We start from the raw sequence: 11,337 nt of genomic DNA on the forward strand, positions 1-11,337 counted from the left end.
TCAACACTGTTCACATTGCTGTGGAGGTTTTCTATCTCGGTGATACAACTGTGATGATAAATCTTCACGTGCTCAAGGTTTGAACTCAGTTTAAGGTATAAAATATTTAATTTTTACATGACCCTCACTGGGAACTTGACTTTCCCCGGGTTCAGTCTCTACATCCTTCATCTCAGTGAAGGTGCTTTTGGCTCCATCCCGACCCGACTTCCCGTGAGGACCACAAAGGCAGGGGCGTTTGGTCAGAAAGGGCCTTTTGAGGCTTGTGATCCAGCATCCAGGCACCTTCGCTGCCCAAACAGGTGCTGCCTTCCGGGCTGTGGGTGCTTTGCGGGCTCCGCCCAGCCCGTGCACGGACAAGGCCATAGAGAGAGAGATGTCGGGGGCCGTGCAGGGGGGCGTCGGCCCCTGGCCCTCCTCAGACCCCGTCTCTCCGATCGCTGCGGCTCCGCCAGCCGTCCCTGCTGTGGACCCTTGGGCTTTCCCAGGCGCCGCGCTGGAGACCGAGGGCTCCTCAGTTTCTGGCACGAACAGTTCTGGGAAGAAGGCACCGTCGATCCCATTTAGAGCTGGGGCCTGAGGCTACGAGGTGGCGCAGGCGGTCAGTGGCCACGCTCTGACTTTAAAGCCGAGGCCCGTAGACTGCGTCTACAAGCACAGAAAGCAAGCGGCAGGCCCCGGCTGACCCCAGACACCAGACCCAGCTGCATCCGCGTACGCAGAGCACTGGAGTGGCCGTGTCTGTCTGTCCGGGTACCGCAGCTCCGCGGGACAGATGACCGGCCGCTGGTGAGCGAGGCCGCGGTGTCGTCAGCGGGCAGGTACGGGGTCCACCGGGAAGGGCAGCTTAGGAAGTTAGGAAGTGGGAGCAGCAACCTGGCTCTGGCACCTGGAAGGCCGGGGCCGCAGGCGACTCTCCCGGTGCAGAGCTGGGGTCTCCAGGTTGGGTGAGAGGCTGGGCACCCTGCGGGGGTCAGCCAGCCTTGTCTGCAGCACCGGTGTCTGCGTCAGGGCTGGTCAGGTGATGGGATGATGGGCTGGAGTGGCTGTTACGTACTTCAGAGTGTTTAAAGCAGCAGAGCAGGGGACCTGTCTCCTCTCCCTCCTGCACCGGCAGTGTGCACACAGCCTGGTTCCCCCAGGCCAGGGGTGCGGCCGGGGGCTGGGGCGGGGCAGCTGCCCTCGGATCGGAGCACTGCGGGGGCGGCTCCAGCAGGCGCCCTCAGGGCCCTCCCTCCTCAGGTCCTGGGCTCACCGTGATCTGTCCCTTCGGGACGGAGTTCCCCGCGTGGCCGGCTGGAGCCCCGCGCTGGGGGCAGCGGCCACAGGAGGAGGGGACTGGATGCCAGGTGAGTCGGTGCCCCCGAAGGTCAGACTCATTTCTAGTTGTGAGAGTGAGGGTGACACCCAAAACAAACCCCCGAGTGATGCCCACCCTTTCATGGATGCATGTGGATGTTTTCAGTTTACCTGTATCTTTACTAAGTTTCTGCTCTAATGGGAGAGTTTGTTAATTTAATGTTTCTCTTTTTAAATAAATCTTCCCCTTTTTCAGTAACTAGACTATACGGTGTACACGTTGTCTTGCCAGGTCATGTTTAGTGAAGTGAAAAACTCAGAAATCTGTTTTCTTCCTCTGACGGCTGGGAACGCAGAGCGCTCTGGAGCGGAGGCGCCGTCCGGGGCCTGCAGCCCTCCCCGCAGCCCGGCCGAGCCCAGCTACGCCGAGCAAGGAGGCTGCACCGTGACACCCCGTCCCACACGACGGGAAGGGCCGCGGGAGCCGCTTTGACTTTCTGCCCGGGGGGCCCACGGTGAGGACTCACTCCTCTCTCACTGTGTGTGTGTGTGTATTTCCCTCTTACTGTCGTGCGGTTTCAGTGTCAGGTGCCGGCCTGTGGAGGCCTGGGTGTCACGCTCTGTGCGTCTGTGTACCCTCCCCCCGCCCCCCCAATTCACGTGCTGGCATCCTGACCCCCAGCGCGACGGTGTCAGGAGGTGGCACGGGGGGCAGGTGACTAGGTCGTGAGGGTGTGGTCCCCTGATGGGATCAGTGCCCTGACAGGATGCGGAAGGAGAGGTCCCCCCCTTCCCCCTCCCAGGTGAGGCTGCGCCGAGTCTGCCTCCACCGTGACCCTGCTCCCAGCCTGCAGGTCTGCGGTGACCTGCTGAATGAAGCAGCCGGGGCTGAGTCACTGGGTCCCTGTGACCTCAGCCTTTTCTCCCTGCGGCCCCCAACCCCCCAAGTCAGAAGTTTCCCAAAATTAACCCAGCCTTAAAATCCTCGGTTATTAAAGAAAGGTGTTAAAGGTCAAGTCTTCTAATCTGGAAGTGCCCTGTTGACATTTTATGTAGAAAATTTTTACTTTGTAACCTTCATAATATTTACTTGTTGTATTTCAAACAAAACCACAGTTGGAAGGGGACACATTTCAGCCAGTTTCTTTGGTTTGTATCGAGATCACCCTCAGCTCTTTTTCAAGAAATATGGAGCCTATTTGGTCCACCCCAAAGACTTTATTTCTGCACAAGACAGACCAAGAGCCCAGAACGTTGGCGCCATCACAGATTTTGTGCAGAAAGCCAAGCTTCAGAAAGTTCAAGGCCAGCCACGCCAGGACTCTCATTTTCCATCTTCCGGTAATTGCTTGATTGTCTCAAAATGAAACATGTATTCACTTAAAAAAAAAAAACTCAGAAAAACACCGCATTCACTGAAAATGATGGTTTACACTTTAATTTGGAGCCAGTTACCCAACCGTGGGTTAACCTTCGTCAGTTCGTCCTTTGCCGGCTGGGTGTTCAGCCCCCTCGCCCCTCAGCGCCCCCAGGTATGAGGTGGGCTTGGGAGGGCGGGAGGGGTCCTGGGGGTGCATGTCTTCTGCCAAGGAGGGTAAGCCTGGAGCAGGAAGCCATCACCCCTTCCTGCGTCCTTTCTGCCTAACACGCACTTTTGACGCCCACAGGTTCCCCCGCCCTTGTCACAGGGACAGGCCTGAGGCCCGGGAAGCAGGTGTCCCCGGCGGCATCTCTGTGCTGCTGCTCGGCCCGGCCGCCCCGGATCGCCTGTCAGGTGAGAAGGACTTTCTGCCCTGGAGTCCCCACCCCCACAGGAGGACCACTTACAGAAATGCGAACCTTGAACGTTTTCATCCCACCGTGCTCATGGTCTTTCATTTGGGTTCAGATGAACAGCCTGTGACAGTTAGCCCTCAAGACAGGATGTTTCCAGTCTGAAGCTGCTGACCTTTTTCAAAATCATCTTCGTTGACGGAGGGGAGACAGCGGCGGCGCGGGACTCAGCACCCTTCTCAGAAGCCGAGACCCCAGAAGTGTACTCTTTGTTCCATTTTATGTTTATCTTCCAACTTTTTATTTTGAACTAATTTCAAACTTAGAAGAAGGTTGGGAAAATAGTAAATACAGACAAACAAAACCCCATACACCCCTTACCTGGGTTTACCGATTCTTACCATTTTGCCACGCGTGTTTCACCCGTCTTCCCCCCGTCCCGTTACCCCTCGATGCTGCGTGCGTGAGCCTAAGCGGGAGGACGTTCTCCTAAGTAACCTCAGTTGGTATCAGCCAGAGAAACGGCACAGCCTGCACTTTGGTCTGATGTGCAGCCAGGTTCTTAGCTGTATGACCGCCCCGTCCATCGTCCCTGTCCTCGTTCTCCTGGCCTGGACGCAGCCCGGGACCCCTGCGGCCTTCGGGTGTCACGTCCCTCGGCCTTAGACTTTGACAGCCTGGGTATTTCGGAGGAATAGCAGCCAGCTGTGCGGCGGAAGCCCCCTCGGGGTGGGCGGGTTGGGAACTCTGTCAGGACTGTACTCAGGGACACGTCTTTGGCTGGAGAACCAGGTAAGCGTTGCTGTCCTTCTCGGGCCTCAGGCACCGAGGCGTCTGTGTGTGAAACTCGGTGGCCAATCGCACTGTTGTCTGGTTCTCGCTGGACAGTTGTCATCGTCCCTCTCGTCATTAACGAACGTGTGGGGAGGCGGTGACACCGAAGGTCCCGTGTCTCCACGGAGCCGCCTCCTGCCCCAGGTTTACCGTCCGCTCACAAACCCACTCTTCCTGCAATGCTCGCGGACCGTCAACTTCCCGAGTCCATCGTTCCTTCCACATTGATTAGCCACGTTCTGTCGTAAATAGAATCTTCCCACTTTTAATTTATTATCCGTACGGGTTCATGGGTTCTCTATTCCGTAGCTTCATTCTGTGCACAGTAGGTTGTAGGTTATGTGTAACTCCCTGTTGTCCTTATACGTTGTCCCTGCTTCGCTAGGGGAGTTCACGCTGCCCCCAGCGTCCTTCTTTACACCCGTCATTGTTTTTGATCACCTCCCCGTTTTCTATGCGACAGGATGCCCTTGCGATGTGTTTCCCTGTGCTGGATTCACCCGTCTCTCCGAGGGCCTGGTTCTTCCGTGAGGAATGGTGTCTGGAAATCGGGAGGTAAGCGTGCCACGTGCTCATCGCCAGCGGGTGGTCACGGCCTCTAGGCCCTTCCCCTCGCCCGCCTGTCCTGTCCTGCTCTGCAGGGACTCTGGCTACAGTACCAGTGAGGTCACACACGGGTCACACGTCCATATGTGCACACAGGTGCAGAACTGCCACCCGTGGACAGAATCCAACAACCGAGAAGAGTTTGCAGGATTGTCTTCTTTATTCCGAGGGTATACAGTCACAGTGCTCTGTGTTCAGTTACTTACCCTCCTTCTTGCCCACCTTGCCTTCAGGTGATCATGTTATTAGAGAGACAGTCCTGTGCACTTGTTTCTGTTTGCATTCAGTGTTAGTGTTTTCTCCAATTCTTGTTAATCTGACTGTATTTTTCGCACACGTAGAATATTATCCAAAAGTCAAAACTGTTCAAAACAGTTTTGTGTTTAGAGAAATGTCACTGCCTTCTCTATTCCCTCCGTCCTGTTCTCGTCACTCCTCGTGACAGATTTCATTCATGTTAACAGCTCTCTTGAACTATGATTCACATACCATCCAATTCATCCATTTATAAAGTGTACAGTGTGGGGAAAATAGTCAATAATTATGTAGCATCCTTGTGTGGTGACAGACGGTAACTGGACTTACCCTGGTGATCCGTTTGTAATGTATAGAAATAATCACTGTTGTATAATAGGAACAAACATAGTGTTGGAAGTCAGTTATACTTCAAAAACAAACAAACAAACTTACAGAAAATGAGATCAGACTTGTGGTCACCGGAAGTGGGCGGGTAGGGAGAGGGAACTGGATGAAGGGGGTCAAAAGGTACAAGACGAATAAATACTAGGGATGTGATGTCCAACATGATAAATACAATCAACACGGCTGCGTGTTATACCTGAAAGTTGCTAAGAGATTAAATCCTAGGCATCTTTGTCAAGAGGGAAACATTTTTTTTTTTGCCACGCAAGTTTTTTAAAGTCAAATCGATGAGTCTCTCATTACATCTGGATTTTGAATCATAGCTAGAAAACCTTCCTCTCCACCCAGGGTATGGAGGAATTATGCAACCTGATTTTTCCCCATTTCAATCTCTGGTCCATTTAGATTTTATTCTTGCAGGTAGCGTGAAGAATGGATCTAATTTTGTCTTTTTCCAGATGGCCGTCCAGCTGCCCCAACACCACGTGATAAAAAGTCCGTCTTCTATACTGATTTGAGATGCCACTCCTCTTGTGCTGGATTTTCCTGGGCGCGTGGCTCTGTCTCTAGTCTTGGCGTCCTCTCCCGTTGGTCATCGTTGGTCAGTCCAGCAGTTTTTCCATCATAGAGACGCTGTGGGTTGTTTTAGTGTTTTCTAGCTATTTTTGTGTATTTTTCCAAATGAACTGTAATATCATACAGTTCTGTTGAACTGCAAAAAAAAAAAAAAGGGTTATTGGTCTTCTGTTGAGATCCCATTAATTTCGCAGTAACTTGGAGACGTCTGACATCTTGGTGGCGCAGAGGCACCTGTCCCGGGACAAGGAAAGCCTTCCCACTTGTTCATGTCTGCTCTTCCCATCACCAACACTGCGTAGCCAACCGCCCACAACTCGGTGGGTTGAAACACCTGCCGCTTCTCGGTCAGGAGTCACGGGTGATTGGCTGGGCCCTGCTCTGTTCTATGCGGTCACCCAGCCGCCCTGCAGGGCCCGGGGCGGCTTCGCCACCCGCGGGAGGGCTGCTCCCGTGAGGGCCTCTCCTCCACGTGGCCTCAGGCCTTTCCCGTGGCAGCTGCGCAAGTTCAGAGGACTTGCGGCTTCTCAGGCTCATGGTGCAGAGACAGGAGGCGAGGCTGCCAGTCCCATCCTGCCCGAAACTCTCAAGCGTCCTTCCTGCCACATTCTGTTGTCACAAAGCTGACCCAGACCCAAGGGCAGGCAGGCGTGAGACCCTGAGCTCAGCGATAGCCAGGCCGGAGGGTTCGCGGCCAGCTTCCGTCTGACATGTCCGCTTTTGTGTGTCCAGGATGTTTCAAGTTTCTCCTAATGCAGGTTTTGCACACTTCTTGGCTGGTGTACTCCTAAGCTGCTTATTGCTTTTCTTGCTATTGTGAAAGGGCTTTTCTCGCTATTGTGAAAGGGCTTTTCTCTCCCATTGTATTTGCTTATAATTTTTGTATATGAAGGTTACTGCTTTTTGCATGTCAATTTATATCCTGCCAGCTTGCTGAATTTTTTTTTTTTTTTAGTTAGTTTTGTCATTGGTTATCTGGATTTTCCAAGCATAATACCATCCTGTGTATAGAAATGCTTTTACTGCTTTTCCAGTTGTTAGGCCCATCTTTGTTTTTTCTTGTCTAGTTATATTGGCAAATACCCAACAGGATGTTAAACAGCAGAGATAGTGAGTAAAGTCCTTGCAGACACCTCCGTATCCCCTTCTGGGAACCTGTGCCTTTAGGGTATTTTCGTGATAAGAAGTATTCATCTGTTCAGATTATCTGAAGTGCTTCTGTTAAGAATGGGTGTTGAATTTTGTTAAATTTTTTTTCCAGCATCTTGGAGGTAATCATGCAGCTTTCCATCTTAGACCTATTAAGGTGGTATTGATAGATTTCCCGTATCAAACCACCCTGTGTTCCCGTACAAATCTCACTTGGTTGTTGACTTCTGCTTTTTTTTTTAAGTTATTTTTGGTTGTGCTGGGTCTTCATTGCTGCACGCAGGCTTTCTCTAGTTGTGGCGAGCAGGGGCTACTCTTCGTTGCGGTGTGCGGGCTTCTCATTGCGGTGGCTTCTCTTGTTGCAGAGCACGGGATCTAGGCGTGCGGGCTCAGTAGTTGTGGCTCATGGGCTTAGTTGCTCCACGGCATGTGGGATCTTCCCGGACCAGGGCTTGAACCTGTGTCCCCCGCATTGGCAGGCCAGGTTCTTAACCACTGCACCACCATGGAAGTAGACTTTTGCTTTCTTAATGTGGTATGAGAGTCCGCTTTACTTGCTAATATTTTATTTGAAACTTTACATAGTATTTTATTTGAATTTTACAAGTTCATAAATGATATTGGTCTAAAATTTTCTTTTGTGTGTGAGGGCTCTCTGAATCAGTTTTAGGTATGTTATACTTGCTTGATAAAAAAAATTGAAATCTATTCTCTGAAATAATTTCGTATTGGAGCTATTGGAACTGTAAAAGTTTGGTGGAACTCTCTATTTTGAAACCGCCTGGGCTTGGTCCTTTTTTTGTGGGGTAGTTCCCTGATGAATTTCTGTATTTCTTCTGTGTAAATCAGCCCCTTTACACTTTCTGTCACAACTGGGGTTGAATTCAGTAAAATTTTTTCCTAGGAAATTATCCATTTCATCTACATTTTCAATTTTGTTTGCATAGAGGGCTCAGTAAGTTTTTTTTTTTTTTAATACATTTATTTTATTTATTTATTTTTAGCTGTGTTGGGTCTTCGTTGCTGCGCGTGGGTTTTCTCCAGCTGTGGCCAGCGGGGGCTACTCTTCGTTGCAGTGCGCGGGCTTCTCATTGCGGTGGCTTCTCTCATTGTGGAGCACGGGCTCTAGGCACATGGGCTTCAGTAGTTGTGGCACATGGGCTCTAGAGCACAGGCTCAGTAGGTGTGGCGCACGGGCTTAGTTGCTCCGTGGCATGTGGGATCTTCCTGGACCAGGGATTGAACCCGTGTCCCCTGCACTGGCAGGCGGATTCACAACCACTGTGCCACCAAGGAATCCCCTCAATAAATTTCTTAAGAGACTCAAAATAGAAGATTCAGATTTCAAAATTTAAAAGAGAATTTTGAGATAACTGATTCTGTGCATGTAACTATGTGGTGATAATTTTTTTTCTTGTCTTTCTTAGTTCTAGTGTAATAAGGTGTTCTAGTAAATGAAATCATGCTAGAACGCACAATTTGGGAAATGAAACTCAAGTTTTTAATACATCAGTTGACAATTACTTTCAGTATCTTGGGTGTCATTTACAATCCTGCAAATAATAAACTCGTAGCTTTTAACATTCAGGCCGAACAGTCACCTGACTGGGCCTCTTAAGCAGAAGATGAAAATAAAAATCACTTACTGTTTTGTCAGTGGAAATGTTATAGGCCAGTTAACAAAACTCTGAAACTTATGGACACGAATTTGAGCCCAGTTAGTTTCTAGTTCAGTGTACAAATCATACAGGCTCTTGGGCTCTGAGGAGAAAGCTTTAGTATACTCGGTCTATAAAGGAATTGTTTACCCTTAAAAAGTTCAAGTAGGAACCACTGTCCTCCTCGGCCGCCTCCTGAGATCAGGGCAGGCAGAGCCTTTGTTGTCAGGCCTCAGGGGAGGACACTGGGCCCATCACCCTGCTTAGGTCCTGGACGTGAGCACCACTGGTCAGCGGCAGGGCCCTTTCCCCTGAAGGATCTGTGACTTTCTTCCCTGGCCCCGCTCCGTCCCCCGGTCCTCTGTGGGCTTCGCCCTGCGCTGCTGTCCCGCGTCGGATCCCTTCCCAGCAGACGCCGAGACGAGGGCGGGCAGCGCCGTCGGGCGCTGGAGGGAGGCGGGCGGAGCAGGAAGGGGACGAGGCCCGCTCTCAGTGCACCGCGGGCAGCCGGATGGGTCCTGGTCCCGGGAGGCACGGACAGCCCTGAGGGCCGGCTCGGCAGTAGTGGGTGGGCTGCTCTGGGCGTCAGTGCCGGCCTTTCCCTGCCTGCCCTGGATGCAGCCACTCTGCAGACAGAGAGACAAGCTGGCTAGGGGACACGGTCCGAGCGCCGACTGTATTTGTTGGCTGCAAGTTTTATGTGAACATGTTCCTTTAAAAACACGTATTGTTGTCATTTTGTATAAATGGCATTGGGTACGGATGTTGGTTATTTTCCCGCTCAGTACTTTTTTGTGTGGAGACAGACGTTCTCTCTGTTGTTTCCAGGTCCAGCCTGGGACCCATGTCGCTCCGATCCAGGCCTTCAGCACTGCCCACCCAGATGGGCTCCGGCTCCGCAGGGTCACCAGCCGTGCTGCAGGGGACACCCGTGTGCCCCACCTGCTGTGGGCCGGAGCTTTGGGGTGAGATCAGCAGGAGTGGAAGCGCTGGGTCCAGGCCTCCGCGGATCTCCTCCCGGCTGACACCAGGGGGCTCAGGTCTGCGTGACTTCGCCCGCTGCCTGCCGGGGACTGAGCAGGCGCTGGGGTCCCGGCACCGCCCCTCCCGCCCCTCCCGCCCCTCCCGACCGTGTGGCTCCCCGTGCTTGCCAGCTGTGTCGCCCGGTGCAGGCTCATCGTGCGGGTTCCCTATTCCTGATGAATGACCTGTTTCCGGTGGGAGGTGTCCCTCTTTTTTCCTGATGATTCTGCTTCTCTTGCAGCCCTGCTGCCCGCCAAGCGCCTCGGAGTCGGTGTCTCCCCACCCGCCACCTCCAGGCTCTCTGCGCCTCTGCAGGTCTCGCAGGTGAGGGTCTCTGAGAGCGCGTTCTCCAGCCCAACAGCCATGGTTCTGTTTAGTCTGATGCATCTCATGTAACTACTTCTCTGGATGGACGCAGGCCTGATCTGTTCTTGTTCATCGTGCCCCTGCCTCTTCTGAGTGGGTCCGTTGTTCTCATACTCCATTTTAATTCTCCTCCTTTCTAACCACACGCTCAGTTTTCAGGGGTTGCTCTGGGAATCGCGTTCTTCATCCTTCACCTTCACCGTGCAGCTTATTCCGTATCGTGTGACATGAGAGCGTAGATTGTCCTTCAGTTTCTATAATGTGTATTGATTCAAGTTTCCTCTTTGCTCTTGTTGCAATTTTACCATTTATATTTTCAAAAAATGTCTTTCATCTACACTTCATAATTATTAATGCATAATTTTTAAAAATACACTTTATTTTGGCAAACCTCCTAATGTCTAGTTTTTTTGGTTGGCTGTTTTATTTGTACCTCCTTCTCAAGATTTGTTTATATCATTCATCTTTCCAAGCAGTAGGGTTTTTTGGTTATTTTCTTTTTTTCCAATAATCTATTTATTTGTCCTTATATTTATGTCCTTCCTTCATGTTACTTTGAGTTTAGTTTTCCTCTTTGTAAATTTTTATATTGAATATTTTGTTTTCCTTTAAGTATTGCTTTAACTTTGTCCCACAAGTTCTGACATTTTTGTTTTCATTTTCATTCAGTTCTAAATATTTCTTAACCCCCTTCTGATTTACTTTTAAACCCAAGTGTTATTTAGTAATGTTATTTTCTTTCCAAAAATGTATTTAAAAAAAAAAGTCTATCATTTTGGTATTTGTTTTGACATTTATTGTCCTGTGCTAGAAAGAACATGACCACTTTGTTACTTTGGAATTTATTGTGTTTTCCTTTATTGCCAAGTACACTTTTCATGATATATGATCATATTTCATAGACCTTCCACGTATACTTTTTAAGAATTACAGTCTCTGTTGGGTATTAATTTCCATGCAAATGTAACGGTGCAAGCTTGGGAAGTGTCTGTCTCAAGTCTCTGTCTCTGCCCCCTTTGCCCCACCACTGTGCGCTGTCACGTTTCCTTACAATGATGTATGTACGTTGGTGGGACTCGCCTGGCACATCTCTTTTTAACCTTGTACTTTCAACCTTTTTCTTCCTTTGCTTGCAGGAAACACAGTGGACTCCTGTGCACTTTCCTTCACCACAACCCGGTGTCAGATTGGCTTCGCTGTGTGCGTATCAGGCGAGCAGACTTTGCTTCGGTAACAGTTATGGTGACCCAGATGGAACATTCGTGCTGAGTGGTTTCCCACCTGTGGCACATCAGCCCCTGGCTGGTGGCGGCTCTGGGATCCTGTCCAGCAGCTGCCCGGGCGCTTTTGTCTCAGGGACAGCCCCCAGTGCCTGCCGCTGACTGGGCATCGCTGGGCCACGGTGCTTTCG

At 50.9% G+C, this 11,337-nt stretch overlaps 1 protein-coding gene across 5 annotated transcripts; it reads left to right on the forward strand.

The window, feature by feature from the left end:
* The first annotated feature begins 78 nt into the window (after window positions 1–78).
* On the forward strand, window positions 79–11,298 carry LOC309619757 (uncharacterized protein). 5 transcript variants are annotated; one of them, XM_082375413.1, is made up of 7 exons: window positions 79–2,831; window positions 2,967–3,864; window positions 4,370–4,461; window positions 5,613–5,755; window positions 9,366–9,502; window positions 9,802–9,884; window positions 11,063–11,298. In XM_082375413.1, exons 3-7 carry the CDS (start codon window positions 4,371–4,373, stop codon window positions 11,158–11,160), a joined length of 552 nt encoding a protein of 183 aa, XP_082231539.1. In that variant the 5' UTR covers window positions 79–2,831; window positions 2,967–3,864; window position 4,370; the 3' UTR covers window positions 11,161–11,298. The 5 variants fall into 5 exon arrangements, with proteins under 5 accessions (XP_082231539.1, XP_082231540.1, XP_082231538.1 ...); XM_082375414.1 differs by having other exon boundaries at window positions 2,967–3,334; XM_082375412.1 differs by having other exon boundaries at window positions 2,967–4,461.
* The last annotated feature ends 39 nt before the right edge of the window (window positions 11,299–11,337 follow it).

This window comes from Balaenoptera borealis (genome assembly GCF_965194805.1).
Source record: "Balaenoptera borealis genome assembly, chromosome: 21".
In the NCBI taxonomy this organism is placed as follows: domain Eukaryota; kingdom Metazoa; phylum Chordata; class Mammalia; order Artiodactyla; family Balaenopteridae; genus Balaenoptera; species Balaenoptera borealis.